The sequence below is a fragment of the Equus przewalskii genome, chromosome 28 (assembly GCF_037783145.1).
Source record: "Equus przewalskii isolate Varuska chromosome 28, EquPr2, whole genome shotgun sequence".
In the NCBI taxonomy this organism is placed as follows: Eukaryota; Metazoa; Chordata; class Mammalia; order Perissodactyla; family Equidae; genus Equus; species Equus przewalskii.
The window spans coordinates 3,631,544-3,654,035 of record NC_091858.1 but is presented as its reverse complement, the minus strand read 5'-3'; the positions used below and the strand labels follow the sequence as shown (position 1 = coordinate 3,654,035).

Genomic DNA, 22,492 nt, shown 5'->3' with positions numbered 1-22,492 from the left:
GCTGGGTTTGTTTCTTTTGAGTAACTTTTTTGGTCTTAGTTATGGGTTACTTTTTCTGCTTCTTTGCAAATCTAGTGATTTTGCGAATTTTACATGCTTGAATGCTGGGTTTTGTTACATTTCTTTAAAGAGTGTTAGTCATTATTCTGGCAGTCAGGTAAGTTATTTGCACATCAGTTTAATCTTTCGGGCTTTGATTAAACCTTTTTTCAGGCAGGTCTAGAGAAGCCTTTATTTACATTGGTTAAGTCCTACCATTAAAACGTGTCCCTTCTGGGGCCATTATGATATTGAACAAGGTTTCTCCACACTGTCTGGTAGAATTAAATGATCCCCCGTCGTGTGTGAGGTCTGGGAATACGTTGTCTAATAGCTCCTCGGTTCTAGTTCTTTCCGTGATTGTTCTTCTGGCAGTCTCTTGGACTGTCATCCTACTCAGCCAAAGATTCAAGGGAATCCCTATGCATATTTCTGGAGCTCTTTCCCTATGTAACTTTCCACCTCACCAATTCCAGCTACCTCAGCCTCCCCAAACCCCGGTCTCTGCCTCCTAAACTCAACAGGATGCTGGGTTCTGCTTGGGTTCCCTCTCCTCTTACCATGGTTCTGAAATTAACTCCCGGCAGACAGCCAGGGCAATTGTAGAGCTTGCCTCTTTCGTTTTCCTTCTCTCAGAAACCACAGTTCTGGACTGCTTGATACCCAGTGTCTGACAATAGCTATTTCATCTATTTCATCCAGGTTTCTGGCTGTTTATGGCAGGAGGACAATGACAGACCCTTTTACTACTCCTGGTGGGAAGCTCTGCTAAATTTCCATACTTTCTCTCTCTTCCCTCAGTTCCCTGACTGGGGGTGGTGGCCAATTACTAGAATTACAACTTCTACAACACCTTAGTAGTTTGGCTTTGCGTTTTCAGTTCTCCAATACTATTGGAGAATTGCATTGTTAATAATTGTTTATATTATATTCTCTCTATTAAGATGATGTGTTTTCTGTCTCCTGCCAAGACCAGTCACCTTCCTTCAGTTTAAAAGGATAAGACAAAGAGACGGAGGGAGAGGGTTAGTGAGAATGCATCTCTTGGAAGAGGATTGGTGGCTTGGTAAAAGTAGATATGAATGTACTCCCGCCCTCTCCGCATCTTAGGCTAAGGGGCCCTGGGACTGGAGCAGGGGTCAGTAGGAAAGTTCCCAGGGGAGCAAAAAAGGTGTTCCCTGGAGTTGGGAAGTCACAGGGTCAGGTGTCTGACTCTCAAGAGGAGACCTCTGAGGGAAGCGGGTGGGAGTTATTAGGAAAGGCGGCGTGAGGAGAGAGCCGCACTGGGAGTGGCTGTCCAGGGCCTGGCAGGGCCACAGCGCCAGGTTTTTCCTGTGGGCCTGACGTGGTGGTTGGGCTGAATCCAGCTACAGGGCTACCCTCACGAGAGCTCCCTCCAGGACCAGGTGAGCCTGACAGACAAGCGTGGGCTCTACCTCCAGAAGCAGGAGCTGAAGGCAGTTGCTGTGTCAGCTGGAAGATGAAAGAGCTTCATGAGGGGGGAGAGAGTTTCCAATAATTCATAAAAGTCCCAATGAGAGAAAGCCTAGCTTTGGGCATCAGCCAAATTAGAGGGCAACTAGTCCAGACTACTACACGCTAGCTAAGGACAAGAATTTCACCCATTTGGGGTGCCACTGCTCGCACCCCCCACTCCCCAACAATCAGGAGAACCAGCGGGGAAGGAGGCAGGACAAGCAGAAGGAAAAAACACCTCCGTTTCTCCACTGTAGGCTTCTGAGACTGTTGTGGGGGGCACGTTAACTTGAATAAAAACTTTAAAATGTTTTACATTAGTCTGGACTATTTGGTGTGTGAAAATAAGACTGCTCCTTAGTAGGTACAAGGGACTAGAAAGCTGTGGCGTCTACGTGAGTTCTTGGGATAGGAATCCAATTGACCAGGTGGGAAAGGCAATAGGTGGAAAAGAGAGTGTTATTTCATTATTTCAGCCCAAGTCCAGTTCATTCAGTGAACCAGTTACAAATATTAAACATGTGAAATAGTTTATGGGAAAAGAGATGGGGCTCCAGAGGGTCATAGACAGAGAGCAGGCTGCTGCTGGGCCTCACTTGAGTCCATGTTGGTGGCCTTGTCTGTAGGTCAGTGGCAGGACTCGAGTCCAGACCTGCCCCACTACCCACAGTGTCCACCCACAGGAGGTGGGCAGTGGCATATCAGCCCTGCTGCCGTGAACACCTTAGACCCACGGCCCTGCCCTCCACTGGGCCCCCGACACAGCTGTGCAGCCACGGCACGTGCTATCCGCGGTCCATGTGCAGAGAAGAAAGAAACTAGGCCTCAGACAATGGACTGCAGGGAACCGTGTGAGGCTCAAGCACCTGCTGCTGAGAGCAAACGGAGCCTCTCTCAGGAAGAACGGCAGGGGCAAGCTAAGGTGGCACCACTCAAACCACCTGCCATGAAAGCTGGTTGTGCTTTTCTTTCTAGTGGATCATAGAACTATATTTTGTAAAATATAATCAAAATGAATTCTCAGAAAAAAATGGAATAAAAACGAAGTGCACAAAGTACAAGCTCAAAATTTGTATTATTAGATTCAACCCAAAATTACTACAATAAACTGCAGTTTCTGCACTTGTTTCATCACATGTCATGTCAGTGGCTGACTGCCAGTGCACGGATCGTGCTGTGAGCGGGGCACTAGCCACTGCCCTTCCCAAGCAGCCCATCATGAAAACTTGAGGAGTTCAACAGACCCAGGCCGCGCCTTTCGTGCCTCCCTGCTGGTCTCTCCAGCCTCCTTGAAGCAACTTGTGATCAGGTCAGTCTCCTGAGCATCAGCCTTCAGCGGGTCCCCCAGCATCAGCTCTACGCACTGACTCTCTCTCTCTCTGTTTGTGCTATTCCCTCTGCCCAGGATGCCCTTCTCCTCACTTGGCATATCCAGTCACAGCCTTTCTCTGAGACCCAACCTCAGGGCCATCGACCCCACTGTTTGATCCTCCGGAATGTCACTGCTCTGCAGCCCCTCAGGGGAGTTCACCTGTTCTCTTACTGCACACTGCACTTCCCACCCAGGACTGCGCTTATTTATTCCATGTCTTACCTTCCCTGTGGGATTAAAAGATGCTTGGGGGTACGATTCATTTCTGCTTTATCTTTGCAGCCTTCATCACAGCTGGCACAGCGGCGACCCAATAAGGTCGGCTTGTATCAACAATTGAAAACAACAGAACCCTCTTCCTCGGTCTGGATGGAGCAGGCTGGGCAGAGGTAAAGAGCACTAAGGAAAATGGTTGGTTACTAGGTGGACCCTTCGGAAGGGCTCTGTGCCTCTCTAAGCTCTTCAGAACACGAGGCCAGCAGCTGTCACCCGTCTCAGTCAAGAGGACATTTCCTTTCATCTCTCTCAGGCCTCTCACCGCCCGGCCGGGAGTCAGAGCCCTGTTGTCCCAAGAGGGAGATGCAGACTTGACAGATGGAAGATAGGTTAGCGCTGTGTGCAGGGAAACCACTTTTGTTTGGAGCCCGTGTGTGTGGCAGGCGCAAGGCTCGATTACAGGGTGAGGAGCTATGGAAGGAATGTGCCGCCCAGCAGGAAAACAGTCATGGGTTGTTTTTGTTCCTGCATCTGAGGATGCAGCAGGACAATGGCAGCATGCAGGCGCAATGTACCACATTTCTTACCTACAGGGACCCAACCTGCGTCCCTCCTGCCCCTCAGAGAGGCTGCAACTCCTGCGGTTCCGCAGTGATGCCCTACCGCAAGTCAGGCTTGGCTATCCTCATGTCAAAGTCAGTGGGAACGAGGAGACCCAGACAGAGAAATGTCAGGAGCAAGGACAGCCGGACCTCCAGCTTTGCCTCTGTAAAGGAGGCCACCTGACCTTCTACTGGGACAGACTCCCTGAGAGCAGCCCAGCAGGCAAGAGGGTCCCTGAGCCGGCCCTGCTGCATCACACCTCAAAACAAGAGTCCCTGAGCCCAGGATTGTATCTGGCTCTGAAGGGGAGCCGAGGAGGAAAGACGGGGACGGAGCAAGGAAACAGGAGGACTGAGGATGGGGAATGGGAGGGCACAAAGGGAGAGAGATGATTTTTTTTTTGCCTCTGAATTTTTTTTATTGAAATATATTTGACATCTAACACTGTATAAATTTCACAGGTACAACATGTTGATTTGACGCCTTTATATTTTGTAAGATGATTGCTGTTGTAGCCATAATTAGCACCTCAGTCACGTCACATAATTGTAATTTCTTTTTAGTGGTTGGAATAATTAAGTTCTAGTCTCTTAGGAAGTTGGATGACCCTAGTACAATATCGTTGTCTGTATTCACTATACTGTGCGTTAGATCTCTGGAGCTCAGTCACTGCTTGTTGCAAGTTTGTGCCTTAAACGACATCTGTCCTGTCCGCCCTCAACACACACACACAGAGCAACGGTGGGCCCGGGGGGCAGTGTGCTAAGTGAGGTAGGCCACTCAGGGAAAGACGGAGACTGCGTGGTCTCACTTACATGCGGAATCTAAAAAAGTCAAACTCGTAAAATGAAATATGATTTTTAAAAAAAAGAATATAAAAGGGAAAATATAGAGAGTGAGCAGGAAAAAAATAAGGAAATCTTAAAAGCTAGGGAGAAGAGATGGCAAGTAAGAAGTCGTGTTCCTGGTGATGTTTTGGAGAGCCTTGTGGATGGAGCAAAAATGTTTCCTAGATGCAGTTCCCCTCCGAGGCGGGGCCCTTGGTCCAAGCTCCCTGCTTCACTCCAGCCCAAAGCAGACCACAAAGGAAGAGCCGTGAGTTCCTCAGTGAAGCCCAAACAAGTCCCTTCCTCTTCCTCCCAGGAAACCCACGTCCCGGGCTGAGTTCAGGGTTCCACCCCAGGCCAGCAGGGGAGCTTGGAAATGGCGTCATCCCGCAGAGAATGTTCGTTGACCTGGCTGGAAAAGTGTGTGTATGCATGCACATGAGAGCATGCGTGTGCAAGCGTGTGTGTATGTGTGCGCGTGTGCATGTGTGTGCTGGAGGAGGGATGAAGAGCTCACCTGCCAAGGTTGGAAAGTCTTGCCCCTGTGAGAGTCCTGATCACTTGATCGGGGTGTAGCCGTTTCCCCTTGTAATCCCCACCGTGGTGAGCAGAAGAGGTGGAAACAGAACTCTGTGAAGGTTTTTTTCCACTGGGGGGAACACGAAACTGCATAAATAATTCGGAAATAAACGTCTGCTGCACACACAGCTTCCAACTCACATATTCCTGGACTTTGGGAAATCTCTTTTGTCCCAGAAATGCCCAGGAAAGAAGTAACAACATTTTTTACAGTTATTTTTAATTGTAGGGAATACACATAGTATTACCACCTTAATCTTTTTTTTTTTTTTTTTTTTTGCTGATGAAGATTCACTCTGAGCTAACATCTGTGCCAATTTTCCTCTATTTTGTATGTGGGTCGCTGCCATAGCTTGGCTGCTGATGAGTGGTGTAGGCCTGCACTTGTGAGCCAAACCTGGGCCACTGAAGCAGAGAGCACCAAACTTAACCGTTAGGTCACAGGGCCGGCCCCTTAATCATTTTTAAGTGTAAAGTTCAGTAGTGTTAAGTACATTTACATTGTTGTACGACCAGTCTCCAGTTCTCTTTTCATCTCATAAACTTGAAATTCTATACCCATTAAACAACTCTCCATTCTTCCTGCTCCCAGCACCTGGCAACCACCATTCTACTTTCTGTCTCTGTGAACTTGACTATTCTAGGTACCTCATATAAGTGGAGTCATAGAGTATTTGTCTTTTTGTGACTGGCTTATTTCACTTCATATAATGTCCTCAAGTTTCATCTACGTTGTTGTAGCGTGTGTCAGAATTTCCTTCCTTTTTAAGGCTGAATAATATTCCACTGTATATATATATATACCATGTTTTGTTTACCCACTCACCTACCTTTTGGCTTTTGTGAATAATGCTGTTATAAACATGGGTGTAAAAATATCTCTTTAAGACCTTGCCTCCAGTTCTTTTGGGTATATACCCAGAAGTGGAGTTGCCAGACCACATGGTGATTCTATTTTCAATTTTTGGAGGAACTACCATATGATATCTCATAGCGGCTGTTCTATCCCACTAGTGATGCACAAGGGTTCCAGTTTCTCCACATCCTCACCAACATTTGTTATTTTCTGTCTTGATAGTAGCCATCCTAATGGATGTGAGCTGACATCTCACTGAGATTTTAGTTTGCATTTGCCTAATGATTAGTGATGTTGAACACTGGCCGTTTGGATATCTCCTTTGCAGAAATGTCAATTCAAGTCCTTTGCTCGTTTTTTAATCAGGTTGCTTATTTTTTTGTTTTTGAGTTATAGGAATTCTTTCTATATTCTGGATTCTAACCCATTACCATATATATGATTTGCCGATTCTCCCATTCCATGGGTTGTCTCTTCACTCTGTTGATTGTGTCCTTTGAGGCACACAAGTTTTTGATTTTGATGTAGTCCGATTGATCTATTTTTTTTCTTTTGTTGCCTGTAAGGAACAGAATTTTAAGCCAACTGCAATACTATGCACCTCCTCAAGATGCCATTAAGTGAGAGAATAAGCTAGAATATAATATGTGTGCCCCGTACCTCAGGGCGGCCCGACAGAGTAGGCCAGGTCGACCAGGTGAGGAGCTCAGCTTTCCTTTCTTTACTTCCTGTGTCAGAGTTTGTACACGAGATTATCAGAAATTCTTTCTTTGCAGACCTATGCTAAATTCAGGGTTTTGTTTTCGGCCTCTTCGTTTTGTTGTTGCTGGTTGCGTTTCGTTTTGATGCTGGTGGTGTTTTTTTCTTGCCTTCTGAGTACGCTTTTTCAAGTCCTCCAGCAAGGAATCACGAAGAATTAACTTCACATAAAAGATCCAAGGTGAACTGCTTATTCAGGAGAAAATGCACCAGGTTTTCTGGCCAGCTCAGATCTTCACTACTTGCACCAGAAGGGATCATCCTAAAAAGTCAATAAATGTCCCAAGGAGAGGGAGCCAAATGCAGACATTTATCCTTTCTGAAAGATAAGGAGTTGAAAGCATCTTATAAAAAAGCGCTCAGCATTCAGTGTCCTGGCTTTATGCTTTATGAGCTCTAATTCTGATCCAGTGTCAGTTGCTGGGTCCTCTGCCAAAGAAATACTGGAAAACCAGCTTTTCCCTGATTTCATTGGTATGTCAGCAGCTGATGGACACCGTCTGTGAAGCCAGACCGGGCTTTAACACATTCAAATCTACTGGCATGGATTCACCATTTTCCTCTCATAATGGAAATAACAAAGTTAGTTTAATTGAAAACACTTCAACCCAATAGTGCCAAGAGGAGGTGAGGAAGGGCTCCGAAGCAGGCACAGCAAAGCTGATGGAACACTGCCCTCCTCCTCACCCCTTAGGGTAACTTTCCTTTCTCCTGGGAGGCCTCACACAGGCCCTGATCTGCAACACTGTGAGGTCCCGTTGTCCCCACCCATCCCTCTTCTTTCCTAACCATCCAATACGAGTTACCTGAGTACAGACATGAGCAAGGCCCTATGCTGAGGGCAATGGCAGCAGAGGAGGGGCACGACAGCACCAGTATCACACACATGTAATACCAGAATAATGTATTATAATGTGTAATATATAGTATAACATATACTATACTATAGTCAGGTACCGCATAACAACATCTTGGTCGACGATGGATCCCGTATGTGACTGCAGTCACATACGATTAGTGCCAATATGGCCTAGGTGTGAAGTAGGCTATACCATCTAGGTTTGTATAAGTGCACTCTGATGTTCACATGAAGAAATCGCCTAACAACACATTTCTCAGAACGTGTCCTCGTCATTAAGTGGCGCATGACTGTGGTATTATACCTCACGGGGCCTACAAACAGGTTGAAGTGATTAAAAGATATTCCAGAAACAACAGTGATCAATATGGAATAGACTTGGCACCCACAGTTTAACATTCCATTGTACACAGAGTGTGGTGGGGCTCGCAGAAGGGGGGCCCTTGTCGGGGATCCCAGTGGCCTGGTATGGGACCTGCATTACACACACAGACACCAACACAAACACGAGCACAGACATCCCCACCCCAGCTCCCACACACTCTGACGCTGACACACCCCTACACAGACACGCATCCACACCCTGAAAAGACGTGCTCTTTGCGCACCACGCAGGGATACGTTTCTTAAAAGTTCCTCTCCTGAAAGTAATGAGAAATGGACAAAAGCCCCGGGCTTCCTAAAGAAGTTTGGTGGCCCGAGAAGGCACTCGTGGCCGAATTTACGGTAGCTCATTACCCTTTTGCCCCATTCCAGCAGGTTTCATGTACCCCCCATAAGAAAATGCACTAAGTTCCTTGAAGGGTTGGGTTTTTTGAAGGAGTAGAGAGGTGGTCACTGGAATTTCAGGCGAAGAAGAGAAGAGGCAAGCATAGGGGGTGTGTCCCAGAGTCCTGGGTGCTCTCCGTGGACGTGCATTTATTCCCGTAAACAGATGCTGGTCTTTTTTTATGTACTCTGGCTCGTTTTCAGCACAGGTCAAGTTCAAGTGCTCCATGCTGCCTGGACAGTGACAGGACCCTGAGAAAGTGCAGGTGGTTCTGATTAGGCCTAGACGCACATGGCTTGTCCAATAGACAGCCCAACCCATTCCAAAGGTCTACGTTCCCGTCCTCTGGGTCCAAGTTTCATTCCTGATGGAATGTAGCATCCCGGTTCAAAGGCAAAATCTTTGATTCCTTCTTCCCATCCACCCTGCTCACAAAAAGTCGTAAGGGAAAAAGGCTGGCTTGGAACAGAGGCCCTAGTGGTTTGTTTGGACATCACCCGGCCTTTGTAAATCAACATTTTAATGAGTTAAGAGCACATGAATCAGAAACACAAGGGTCACATTTCCTGGGAAATACGTGGGGCCAGGGTGCAAAATGCGCTCTGAATTTAGCTTAATCCAAAATCAGGAGGCAGGCCAAGCCCTGTCAAGTCTCCTTTGTCCCGATGTTTGGCCCAGCAACCATGAACCCCAGCTGGTCAGAACGGAGCCGGAGCTCACAGCCCTGAATTCTTGCGGCCACTCGTGACGGCCGCCAGCCCGCCCGCCTGCGGGGAGCCCACGCCCGGCTCCACACGCAGAGCAGCAGAAAGCAGCAAGCCCAGGGCCCCCTCGGCAGGCGTAGCACGAGGCAGGCGATAATGAGAACAATGAAAGGGCCTGACGTGGAAATTTCAGTAGGAAACAAGCAATTACACGAGAACAAACATTCCCAACGCCACTCACAATTATCCGAACACATTACAGTGATTATTAAAATGATAGCAACAAATTTAAACCCGGAGCCGTCTGCGCTTTGAAAAGACTCCTCCGGGGGTGTAGCGGTGACCGCCCTGGGCGCATGTGTGACTGTATGTGCGTGCGCACACACGTGTGTGTGCCTTTCGAAACACATGCATTTCATTTGACTTGATTTAAAGCTGGATCTCTTTTGCCTGCAGTTGAAACCACTTCTCCTGAACAAACATATTTCCATCTACCAGGAAACAGTGAGTCAGAGGAGAGGCGAGGATTTTCCCCGGACCTGCTGTAGGTTCAGTGTGAGGATTCCTGGAAAATGTTCAGACCTGGAGAGAACAGGCCCCCGGTGTACAGCTGTGCTCTGCAGCCGGGGCTAGAGGTAGCATCACAATAAGTAAGGTCTAGGACAGAAACATTTTGCTAGGAGTCAAACTGACTGGGACACACCAGCTGTCCTTCTTTTCATCAAGATTCACAGCACAGAGAAGCCAGTTCCTAGGGTTTGAAAGTTGAGTTCTTTCTCCTCCTCCCGCTCCACAGGGGCCTTTGGGGCCCCCAGGCCTGGCCCAGGTCAGGGCCTGACTTGCCATGCTGGAGGGGTGTACTGCTGCTAGAAGTCACCAAGCAACCTGCCAGGACGAGCAGCCAAATTTAGATCCCTCTTGGCCTCAGCTGCCAGCCTTGGGAGGGAGTGCTGACCCCGGAGGAATCCAGTTAACTCTGTGGAACTCACCCTCGCTGTCCCCGGGCCACAGTATGAAATAGGCACCTGGGTTTGGACATGTGACACCTTTATTCCTTCAGAGTATGGGCTTAATCTTCTAGGTAAAGAGGCAAAATTACCCGGACCTGCATCAACTCTCCAGAGAACTAGACGGCAACAATGGAAACTGGGGCCCTTAAACCAGCTCCCAGCCCCAATCCATTCCCAGATACAAATAGCAACCGTGGATGCTGGTATGAATTATTAATAAGTGCAACAGAGATGGGATCACGCACAAAGCTCTCGAGCAAGGTCTCCCCTTTTCCTTCTAATTCTCTTTTTTTGAAAGGAAATAGAATCTGCAGTTCTGGGTTTTGATTGCTTTAAGTCCTGACATGCAAGGAATCTCAGGATGCCCAGGCCGGGATCCCACCTGGCTAGCCAGCGACCACGCTTCCCGAGCACACACGGTTCTAGGGCCCGGGACGCAGGCACTGCAAGCAAGGCAGAAGGTAAAAGCTTTTCCTTGGCGCTCACAACTGCCCACCGGGGAGCTTAGCTCAAATCTCCAGGACAGGACCATGAGAACTCGGAATCCTTTGCCCCAACCTCCATCCGCCAATTCTGGTGCTCAGGTGAGGGGACGGTCATCCTAATTAAAACCACGTGGTGGGGTTTCGGCTGTGGAAAATTGCTGGAGCCTCTCTCCTTCCTCGCACCTCCTCTCTCCTTAAACACACACATGCAACTTTCTCTCCCTTTATTTAAGCAAACAACTGAGAGACCATGATCAAGTGCAGCCCCTTCTTATCTAAATAGTCCCCAGATGTATAAAGACACAGGAGCTTTTTGCTTCTATTTGGAGCTTGTTCTGGGACCCATCTTCTCCAAACCTACAAAAAGCAGCCTTCGTCGGCCTTCACTCACAGAACTCCTAATGCCTGGTGCCCCAGTAAATCAGCCCTGCTCAGCAGGCTGTCCTCAATTTATCAGAGGTGGGATTTCCCCTCCCCAAACTTCAGTTTTTCCCCCTTTTCTTGGCCTCTCCCATAACCTGAGCTTGAAACTGCACAGATGTGAACAAATGGAACATGAAAAGTTCCAATTCTGTTGTCAGATTCTGATCTTACTTTAGCGGTCGAGGTGAGTACCGCCAGTTGGTTAATGCCAACGACCCCTGGTGGTCCCGGGCTGGGAGCTGGGGAAGGTCAGTGAAGGGCAGAGGCTGGATTGCTAATGGTTTGCTGAGGAAGAAAAAAAGAAAAGGGTCTCTGAGTTTCTGGAATAAGTGAAGTCTCAGGAAAGAGTCAACCCTCAGGGCCTGGGACCAAAGGGAAAATTAAGGAGTGTGTCGAGCGGATTACCCCCCAGCTTTAGGTTTCTAATCATGATTCTCCCACAGTTTGATTTTCTTTCCAACCAAGGTATGGCTAATATTTTGAGTCCCAAGGAGATAGGCTCTACACGGGGATCCCAGAGATGGCATTATGACAGCACAGAACAAGGACATTACTGAGCCCTGGCGGCCCTTTCCACTTCCCCTTAGAGCCTCGCTACTCAAAGTACACTCTGCAGACCAGCAGTGTCAGCCTCTCCCCTCACCCGGGAGCCCAGTGGAAATGCAGAGCTCCAGCCCCACCTCAGACCTGCCCACTCAGAATCTGCATTTTACCAAGGCCTCCAGGTAACTCCCATGCATATTACAGTTTGAGACACACTCCTTGGAGAGACAGATGTACCAAGGTATAAAGGAAAGAGTTAGGCTCATTCCCTCCCACGTGTATATAAATTACATCTTTTATTAACTAACACGTGGTAAGAATAACTCACAGAACTTCAGAAAGAGCTACAGCAATATGAACTGTGTAGGTAGCAGAAAGGGAGATACCAAAGTAACCTACTGCCTCTCCTCCCCAGGCCTCTGATGTTCTACTGGAGTGTTTTGCAAAGTAAGATCCAGTGGGCTGCTGGCATCTGGAACAGCTAGGCTGCTGCTTCAAAGTTCAGATTCTAGGGCCCCGTGGAAAATCTTCCAACCGAATTTCCAGGGCTGGAAGCCAGAAACTGCCATGTTAGCAAGCTTCCCTAGGTGATACATGCTAAAATTTAAGAATGACTCTCCCTGTTTCCTCTGAGACCTAAGGGATGATTGGTACAGATTTCTCTTCCTCAGGAGTGAAAGGGAATTGCTGGCACGCCTAGATCCATTGTGGGGAGATGGCCTTAGAAGTAAGACCAAGTGACTTGAATAACATTGTGGCCCTTGTCTCTTTCCACCTTGTGTAGGAGAGCATCTGTATAATTCCTTGAAGAGGTGTGGATGCTACAGAGCTTGAGGGCAAGGCTGCTGTTCTTGGAGCTGCCAGTATCACTTAGGCACAAGGCTCAAGCAGTCCTGATCCCTGGGATCCCAAACTCCAGGGTGACTCCAGCAGCACAAGCTGAGAGGCCTTTGGACACACTTCATCGTCTGATTTATTTTTAAAAATTTCAAAAGATCAAGGGGAAATTATGGGTCATGGTGGTGGGGCTTCAGTGGGGTGACAATGACATCCACCCCCAGCCTAAAAGAGATATCCCTTCCTCTTAACCACAGGGGAACTAAAAGGAACTGCCAATGTTTTCCCCGGCTGGGCGAGCACATCGCTAGTTCACCAGTCAGGTACTAGTATGGGAAAATCTCTTGATACTGGAGCAGGCTTTAATGGACTTTTTACAAGTCCTCATACCATGCCTGGAAAATGGTGTCTCTGTGCTTAGGTGTGGTTTGGGGTGTCTCGGGAATATTTGCTCATTTCTGGGTAAAACTGCCAGTTGTCTGAGGTTTGGAGGTGCCTTGTTAATCAGGGAATGACATCAACTGAAGTTGTCACTCTAATTGTTTACAGAATTAAAAGTCACACTGAAGAATTCCTTAGGCAAGAAGCATGTAGCCTAATATGAAACAGCTTGGTCCTGGCGCGTGCCAGACTCTGGGGCCAAAGGGAAGCTCAGAAGCGGTAATTCAGACATTGTTCCCACATGACTAGGACTTGGGAGCCCTGGGTTCCAGTTCCAGCAAGGCCATGGACCTGGGATTCCCAAACTCCTCAGGAAATCCTAGTCACGTCCCATCTTAGCTTCTCCACCTGTAAATGAAAGGGAAAATCTGGTCTCCTCTAAGGTCTCATGTGGGTCTAAGACTCCAGATACCAGAAAGTTTTCAAATTTTAGTTGGTAATTTTAACATTGAATTGGCCGGAGGGGAAAGAGCATCTGACACCAAAAACACGGACAAGAAAACATGGCAGATTGAAAAACACATTCTTGTAGAACAAGTATTTAACCTTCTCTCTGATCTGCAACGTACACAGCCAGGAGAACCACTTCTGGAAGTTATTCACGGCAGCAGATGTGAATGTGGGCTGGGGTGAGGGCAGCCTGCGGGGCCTCGCAGCTGCTCCTCCGGCCTCCCAGGGCCCAGTTACATTTGAAAGCTATTTTTAAACTGGGACCAGAAGACATCACTGAAAAAATACAAGATGGGGGGATGTGTGCAGTGGAAGAGAGTGAGGGAAGTATCATCGGGGAGAAAAAGTCACAACGCACATGGTCATTGAATAATTGAGTGATTTTAGTCAAGTGAATATTGATACATGGCAGGAAAAGCATGAAAATAAAATGAACACATACGGGAATGACTATTAACATAAGTGATAACATCAAAACATCTGGTAAAATGCAGTTAAAAAAACAACACAAACGAAATGGAATGTAAAACATTTTCACAGTATTCAAAGCTTTTGTAAAAGATTTAGACTCTAAAAGAGGAGTGCTACAAGAAGGAACTAGAGGCAAGGGCAATTTCGTCTGTGTCCACATATCTGCTGGTGGCAGGTCACAATGGCCAGTGCAGGTTCCACAGAGTTACCTAAGGTGCACTTCTAAACCACATCGTCTGGCCCCACCCCATCTGTGGCGCTCCCACAGAGCGACTGCTCAGGTGGTGTCGGAGGAGAAGGCAGAGTCTAGGTGCGGGCAGTGGGGTGTCTGTAATTTCCGGATCCAAAGGAAAACAGGAGCTCTCACTGGATTCTGCCTTAGGGAGACCTTGGTGCTAGTTCACCGCACCAAGAGCCAAGGGTTACACAGGATATTCCAAAAGTAAAGTGTTCTTAGAATTCTCACCTCACTTTCTATCTTCTAAGATAACGACTACTGCTCTTCAAAGATTTAGCCGAGTTCTGCCAATGACCTCACCGGATTCTACCCAGAATGATTATTCTAAATCTTTACAAATACGACCTTTGCACTAGCAATAATTACCAAATCACATACAGATCTCCGCTTTGGAAATCAAGGACAAAGCAATGAGTCTGCACATTGGTTTTGTGATATCCTTTGTTGAGAAAAACAAAGCTTTGTGATAAAAATGCAGCTTTGTGCCCTGAAACTGCTAGAGTGCAGGAGACGAAGCTGGTGTGTCTCAAGTCCACAGTGAAACTCCAGGTCCAGGGGCTCCGTGGTTGGGGTAAAGCTGCAGCTGCAATTCACATTTCCAACTGATTTTCAATCTTTCTGAAAACGTCACTTCCTGCCTGAGAATTCCCATTTAGAGAGTTGCTCAGCATGGCCGCCTCTCTGCCATGTCTTTCTGCGTAACTGCCAGTACCCCACATCAACCCCTCCCCTCAGGCCCCGGCCTGGGACAGAGGGCCCTGTGGCAGGGTGCACTCTGTCCAACGAGCAGATACACATGAGCACTGAGCTCTCGAGTTAATCGACCGAAACTAAGACCCAGATCCAGGCGCCCATGAAATCACTCTGAATTTCAGTTGACAATATGAAAGTGGAATATTTCTAATTAACTAATATACATACATTTTTTAAAAATCATCCAAAATTACAGGCAAATCACTGAAGATCCCCAACACTTTATGATTAAAGGGCAGAGAGAACCAAAAAACGTGTTAAAATGATGGGCTCACTAATTGTGAGAAGTTAATTGTATCAGGATAACCCTCAGGCAGGTAATGAAGCTGGCAGGCTGATTTTCAGACTGGAGTCTTAGGAAGTTAACAGAATCTTCCACTGTTTCCGCGTCAGGCTGGGGCCAGAGGTGACACTTTCCAGCTTCACTGTGGCATCCGGGCTGGGTATAAACACTCGCCCAGAGGGACAGTCACTAAAGTCCTCTAGATGTTACAGAGAATTAAGAATCCGGCTCGGGCAAGAAATTAACATTAATTTTTTAGAATTACTTCCTATACTACACATTGAACAGGGGAGCAAAGTTGCGTAAGTGAACAGGTTTATGTGCATGGCTCACTAACCACGAGGGCTTTGAGAAATACTCAGGGCACTGGGGAACTGCAGGCATGTTCTGCCTTTGGAACTCTCTCCTTGGATGGGGACACTTGTAGCTCAACTTTCCCTCTGCAGAAATGAAAAAAAGATTTTTTTTTTAAGTGCAGGAGAACAGGCAGGAAGGCTGCTCTGAGTTGCTTTGATCTAAAGGCAATGAAGTTAAAGGAATCCATTTCTTCACAGGAAAGAAAAGAAGGGGAAGCACTGTGAGTTTTGATTAGCATTGTGTTGGGTCCAGGGCAGCCCCGAACTCCTCAGCAACGAGGACCACACAGCTACGCCACCAGGCGTGTCCACCTCCCACCCAAAACGCCTAATGAGAGAACAGCTCTGCTAGAAGGCAGCCTTGCAGGCACCAGAGACCTTGGTCTTAGTTACACCTTTCAAACGCTCAGTGTAGACTTTCTCTAAAACCTTGAAAAGTAAGTGGGGTTTTTTGTTGTTGTTCTTTAAAAAAATATGTGAAATGAACAAACAGATGAAATTAGAATACTAAGCTTTTCACCCAATTACAATTCACCCTGACTAGCAATTTGCTGGACTGTTCTAAACTTTTTTCTTTTTTTCTTCTTTAACTATGTTTTCTGAAAACCACTAATGGTTGCCTCTTGGTCTGAAAGTCATCCTCTCTCTCATGCTGTGGGTTTGCTGCCCGCCGTGTTTCTTTCCCCTCACACAAAGGCAGGCGCGTGCCGCCCTGCCAATGCCTGGAGATTAGATCATGCATGGAGCTGATGTTAACTGCCACTTACAGGGCCCCCGAGACTGGCTGATTGTATCGAGAGACAGCCATGCGGAAGGCAGGGCAGCACGACCACCCCACTGTCCCTCTGACACTCTACTTGCACTTTGCTTCCCTGCACCCATGACTTTCCAGAACTGATCTTAGGTTGTAAGCATGGTGCGTGTGTTTCTGTCTAAAGGAGACAGAAAGAGAAATTACTCTGGAACTGAAAGCAACGTGTCTTACCCATAGTCAGAATTTTCTAGTTCCAAAGGCATAGATTAGCTGATCCACAAGCAATTCGTATTGACAAAGAAAGTTGCAGAATTTCATTTTTGCTGCTCTCACTTTCTGCCAATCCCCTTTGTTTGCCAGCAACATTTTCTTTTCTAGTGACTGTGTCTCTGGTCGAAATGGTTTTGCACCTCCTTTTACTGAGTAACATGCTGTTCCACACTGCAGATCTTAAGAGGCTTCCTAATCTAACCGGTTTTCTTTACCTGGGCGTGCGGCTTTAAATACTGGCTGGACTGGGGTCTGGAGTGCGGCTATGGGGGGGAAGGAGTGGGACAGTGCAAGAGGGAAGCCAACTGGATTACAAGGTCCTCTGGCAACAGGAAGAGCAGTGAGTGTGAACCACTGCGGTTCCAGGAGGTCTGCTCAGCCCCCACCCTCACCCCAACCCACGGCTCCCTCCCCAACCTGCCCGTGAGAATCACTTAAAGACTGACTGAAAAGTGGGACATTCATGATTTTTCATTTTCTTCATGAAGTTCTTGAATTCCTTGTTTTTCTTGTCCCACTTGTGGATTGCCGTCAGCAAGTACTGGCTCTTCACTTTGCGGCCCATGATGAGAAAATTGTGGCTGAGGTTGTCCAGCTGGTGGCAGGGGCAGTCGGCCCCATTCTTCAGGTACAGGACGAGCTTCTTCAGTTCCTTCTTCTTGATGGGCCCCAACTTCAGGGGCTTCTTCTTCTTGGGGACAATCTTTTTGTCACCATTTTCTTTTTTCACTTCTTTTATTTTCATCCTCAGTGCTAGAGATGGGGAGGGGAGGGCGGGGAAAGGAGAGAAGGGAGAGAGAAAGCATTTTAGAACACAGCTTTTCATCTAAAACAATAACCCACATTTATGGCTGAAGAGGAGGATGAAATGAAAGGCAAACAGCAAGTAAAAGAAGGAGGCAGCTTTATAGGTAAGAACCAAGGTCTCCATTAATCTTTATGTACTGATTCTACCCCCTAGTTTTGTGGTGTCTAATAGTTGCCATGGAGTGCCACGAGACTGTCAAATAAATTTTCAAAACCAAATTGTATTTCACTTTTTAAAAACTCAGTGACTCAGAACATCATACAATGCTTTAAGAGAAGGGGATCATAGGATCCAATATAATCTATATAATCGAATGCTATAGACCTCAGCACTAAAAGAAAAAACTTACCCTGAGGTTTTTTTTGTTTTAAGAAAAAGTTATTGATTTAGTTTTTTAACATCAAAAGGTCCTAAAATTCCTTGAAAGTTGGGCCCTGGAAATAAGAAAGGCAGAACCTATGTGTGCACACTCGGCAAGGGGAAGTTCAAGGGCGATGCAACTTGTCGTGCTTGTCAAACATCACTGTCCAACTTTCACACTGGAGAAATAGGGGTGCTGACCACGGGGCCTCTAGGGGGTTCTGACAGCAGGTACCGCTAGTGTTCCGTCAACCACTAATCAACCACCAATGGGCACCACTGATGTTCTAGCCACTGAGTAGACCCACACAGAACCAAACTCAACTCTGACTTCTTGACAGATCAGAGCAGTGAAGTCCCGACAGATAAACCCAGGTGCTGATCTCTCCTCATACCCGATATGGTACATGGGCTTCTGTTCTCAGCACAGCTCCCTGCAGAAAGGGAAAACCAGCCATCCACCAACTCTGCCTTCTCTTTTCTGTGTCTCTACAGACTGTGAGTTAATATTATTTTTTAACACATAGACCACATATTTTAATGATGGCTACGACAAAGTCTACTGATGAAGATAAATTAGTGCGGAGGCATTCTACATGCTGTAAACCCACTAAACAAATGGTGTCACTGTTACAATCAACTTCCCTCTAAGATGGGCCATCCCCAGATATTTCCAAAGGAGGTGGAAATCATTTTCTAGACGCTAGTCGCCAAATAATTTGTACATCCTCTGAATTCAAAATTACCAAGCCCCAAAGCTTCCACCCACACTCTCTGAAAAAAGGCTTGAATCTGAACTAAATAACAGTAACTAAGAATCATGAAAGCACAGGGCATGCCAGGAAGCGTGCTGAGTCTTCTCCATGTGTTTCCTCAGTTAAACCTGACAACTCTGTGAAGAAGGAACGGTTCTTTTCCCCATTTAACAGATGAGAAAGCTGAGGCATAAGGGGTTAAGTTTACTCGCCCAAAGGGGCTAATCCTAAAGTCAACCCAAGTCTGAACACGCACTTTTAATCACCATGCTGTCCGTGCTGACTCTGCAGCTGCAAAATTCTTTATAATGAACCCAAAATTTAGAGTACTGACTCAACGGACCAAGAAAATAGGGAGGAGGAGCTCAGACTCGCTTCCTCGTTTCACCTACATTTCAAAAAGACTTTACTTATGAAACGGGAGAAGAGGTCCTTCTGGTTGAAAGAGACGACTCTGGCAAAGGAAAAATTGCATTTGAGAAGGCTCTATTATTTAATATTTAGTTGATTAGAAGACACACCCTTGGCCAACCAACCCAAGAATAAGGAGGAGGGGAAAAAATTCCTAGGAACAAATCTTTAATGAATGCGTCAAAGTCAGTAAATTAAACACACCCCCACTGCTTTCTTTTTCTTACAAAAAGAGTTCCAGATCTTGCAGCCAACTTAACCCCATCTAATACCCTAGGCCTGGTACACCTTAGGAAATGCCTCACTCCCAAGGGTGGCAGAAGGTTCAGGAACTGGGCACCAAGCATCAGAATGCTCTTGCTGAGGATTGACACTGACCTCTCAGGCTGGTCCAGGCTTCCCAGCACCCATGGGAGTGGGGTGAGCACAGCTTCTCAAGGAGTTCCTCTCTAACTCTCCCCCGACCCTGAACCAGCCATTGCTCAGCACTTCTGACTATGCTTGACCCCCACCCCCACTGCAGACAGAGCACAGTGGGATCAGCAGGTGGGAGCGCAGCAGTGAATAGAAAGCAGCGGAAACCACCCCTCCAGGACCTCAGCCCAGACATGCCCAGACAGGCCCACACCTGCTTCAGCTTTCCTTGTTGGCTTACAACCTTGCACCTGGGGTTCACTTGAGAAAAGACTTCAGCTGTCCTAGTCTGCGGCTTGCTGAATGAGAAAGTTCTCAGTGAGGTTGAGTGGGGCACCTGCAAGAGGAGACTCCCCGCCCAGGCTGAGACAAACTCAAGTCTCCATCTCTCCTTTCCTTCTGCAAAACGGGGCAAATGGATTGCCGGAAAGCACTCATCAAAGAAAGGCAACCAAGAGCAAGGCAGGAAGGACAATTTTGCTCCTTTCACAAGACCCTCCAAGAAGTGGCCCCACAGGGTAAGATGAGTCCCAAGCTACCTCCCAAAGTCTAAGGCTGGGAACCAAGTGTAGCTATGGGAGCGATCAGTAACATCACAGGAGAGACAAATGCACGCCCAAGCTGACAATGCAAGCACACTCTTTTCTGCAGAGAAGGGAGCCATCATTTTCTGAGTCCCCACCACGCACCAGGCACTGTCTATGAGCACAGGATAGGAGCTCTGCGATGGCTCCTGATTTTACGCTCGCAGCAATCACGTTAAGAAGGATCGTTACTATTTATTACAATCAAGGAGAAGGTCTCAGGTTAAGCAATGACAACGTGAGGCCAGTTTGTAAGAGAGAGAATCAGGATTGGAACCCACATCTAACCCCAGAGACCACGCACGCTCTTTCCTACTCTACCATGACTGGGTTTAAAATGATATTGCTTCAATGGAAACTATTTCACTCTTTTGATTGTGTTGCTTTTAATCACAAGTCAAATCAAAAATTAATGTTCCTTTGCCATGACCGTGTAAAGGAATTTAGTTTACATAGGTGGGGGGACATCGAGGGGAGAGGGAAAATCCAATGATGGAAATATGTTATGCATTAGACTCTTTATTTCTTGCCATTTGGCTCCCTTTCTTTTCTGAGGTGGGGAGAGTAGGGAAGGAGGAGGCACATATGGCCAGAAATTACTAACATCCCTCCATCTTTCGAGGGTTTATTTTAGGGGTGCAGATTACCAACAATGTTTGGATAGACGATTAGCCGGCCGAGGTTGATTTCCCCGTGCCTGTGGAAATGTGTGCAACCTCCCACCACGCCACATCCAGGGGCTGCTGGGACGGGGGTGGGTGTCGCAGGAGTAGCCTGGGACTGATCACCACTTCCTCTCCCCCACCCAGCCCCCACCATGCGGACACTGCCCGGACCCCAGGGATTTCGCCCAGGGACTGTGTTCACAGTTTGCAGTGCAAATGGTGGTGGTGAACAGGGAGGAGAAGCCTCAGGAGGCGGCAGCTGGGGCGACAGCGGGTGCGCTGGATGGAGTACTGGGTCCTGCGTTCTCACTGTGTGACCACAAAATCTGGTTCCGAGGTCCCCAGGTCTCAGTTTTCTGTCTGTAAAGTGTCGAGTGCAGTCTGCCTGCCGTCCTGGCAGTACTACTGTCCAGTGGGCCCATGCTGGGCAATACTGGGAGCAGCCAAGCTCTTCTCCAGCACTAGCTCCACTCTGTGTTCCTTCTCTTCCCTCATCCCCCGACCTTCTCACCCTGGGAGATGAGGCTACACCGAGCTTGCGCCCCTGATCTCAGCTACCAGGAACAGGGACCCTGAACTAAAACAAAACAAAACAGAAACAAAACACTTCTGGGGTTTTTTTACCAACACTTAACATCCTCCCAGGGTAGAACATTATGCCCACCTCTCACCTTGCTGGTCACTGCCGGCAAGAATGTAGAGATGCAGAAACTGAAAACCCAAAACTTAAGGCTGCCATTAGGGGCTGTCTGCATCTGTCTCAACAACCTTACAATCAATAACCCCTTATGTCCAGGTAGACCCTTAAAGCTCCATTCCACATTCAGTCACCTGAACCATAATCTTTGCTCAGAAATTACAGTCCCTTGGTGGCCTCCCCAGGAGGCTTGGCCATATTTCTGAGGCTGAAATGAGAACGGGAAACACGTTACACTCATCCCAAAACCACCCTCTCTTCAAAACCATCTCCTCCTGACCGTCTTCCAATTACCTGGACAGGTGCTTGGATGTGAGGCAATCATCAGCCAAGGACCAGTCATTTATACAACCAATAATGTGGAGGGGCTGCGGGAATGCAAGGAGGATCTGACGGGGAAGGTGGAGGGGGGCTAAGGTGGTAATCAGATTGTGAGTCACCTGACTACAGGTCATAGTTACAGTGAAGAGTCAAGTACAGAGAAAAGAAGAGAATGAGGGACCCCAGAGAGCACCTTCCTCAGGAGGGGGAGAAGACTTACCATAAAAGTCATCAGAGGCACAGATGGAAAACCAGCCGGCCAGGTGTCTCAGGGAGCACAGGCAGGAGGCATTTCAAATGGAGGAAATGCTCCTCAGCCCCCAAGGCTGCAGAGTTTAAGAATGAGTGTGAGACTAGATCACTGGACTTGGCGATTCGGGGGCCACTGATGACCTGTGGGAGGCCAGGATCCCAAAGGGCGAGTGGGATGGGAAGGGAAAAGACAAGGTATGCCCAAGTTTCTGGAATGCTTGTGAAGAGTTACCAATGGCCACTTCTAGTCAAACATATTTGACTGAGCACAGACAATCACTGCTACTCCTTTCTGAAGTCAGTTTAAAATTATAGGAAAAAAAAGAAGTTATAAACACATGCAAGAAAACAAGAACATACCAACATTTAGCGCAAGAGAAAGCAAATGGACTGTGGAACCTGGCTCCACAGGGAGAAGAAAAGCTGAAACCTGGCTGCTGGCAGATAGGGATACCAGGAAGAAACGGGCTGACCCACACTGCAGGACTCAGAAGTGCTCACGAATTGGGGCCAGTGGGCACTTCTGAACTCCACTACAGAGACTGTATTAAACAGAGGAATTGGTAAAAAAAATCTGTATAAGAACACTCAGATCCACTATGCTGGGCCATAAAGCCAGGTGACTGGGCCTCAGCACCTCCAGCAGCAGCCAAGAGGTTTATTCTATACAGAAGATTTGAACCTTCGCTGGGCTTCACTACAGCAGTCTACCTAGCAAACAGTGAGACCCTCAGGCCTTAGGACACTACATTTACATCCCCCACTGAGAGGGACTGAAGAGTTTCTAGCTAAAGAAACTAGGAGCCCCAAAGCGAAGACCTACAGCTCCCCCCAACAAAACTCTAAAATGAG

The 22,492-nt window shown here is 47.5% G+C and overlaps 2 protein-coding genes across 2 annotated transcripts in view; both read right to left on the bottom strand.

Moving 5' to 3' along the window:
• The window catches only part of ANK1 (ankyrin 1), a 622,216-nt gene that overhangs the window by 24,008 nt on the left and 575,716 nt on the right, over positions 1-22,492 (bottom strand). The window lies entirely within an intron of this gene.
• SFRP1 (secreted frizzled related protein 1) overlaps positions 13,614-22,492 on the bottom strand; it is a 45,823-nt gene continuing 36,944 nt past the window's right edge. Inside the window, exon 3 of the mRNA XM_008523167.2 lies at positions 13,614-17,126. Coding sequence (XP_008521389.2) covers positions 16,804-17,126 — 323 coding nt within the window. The 3' untranslated portion in view covers positions 13,614-16,803. The remainder of the gene's footprint in view (positions 17,127-22,492) is intronic.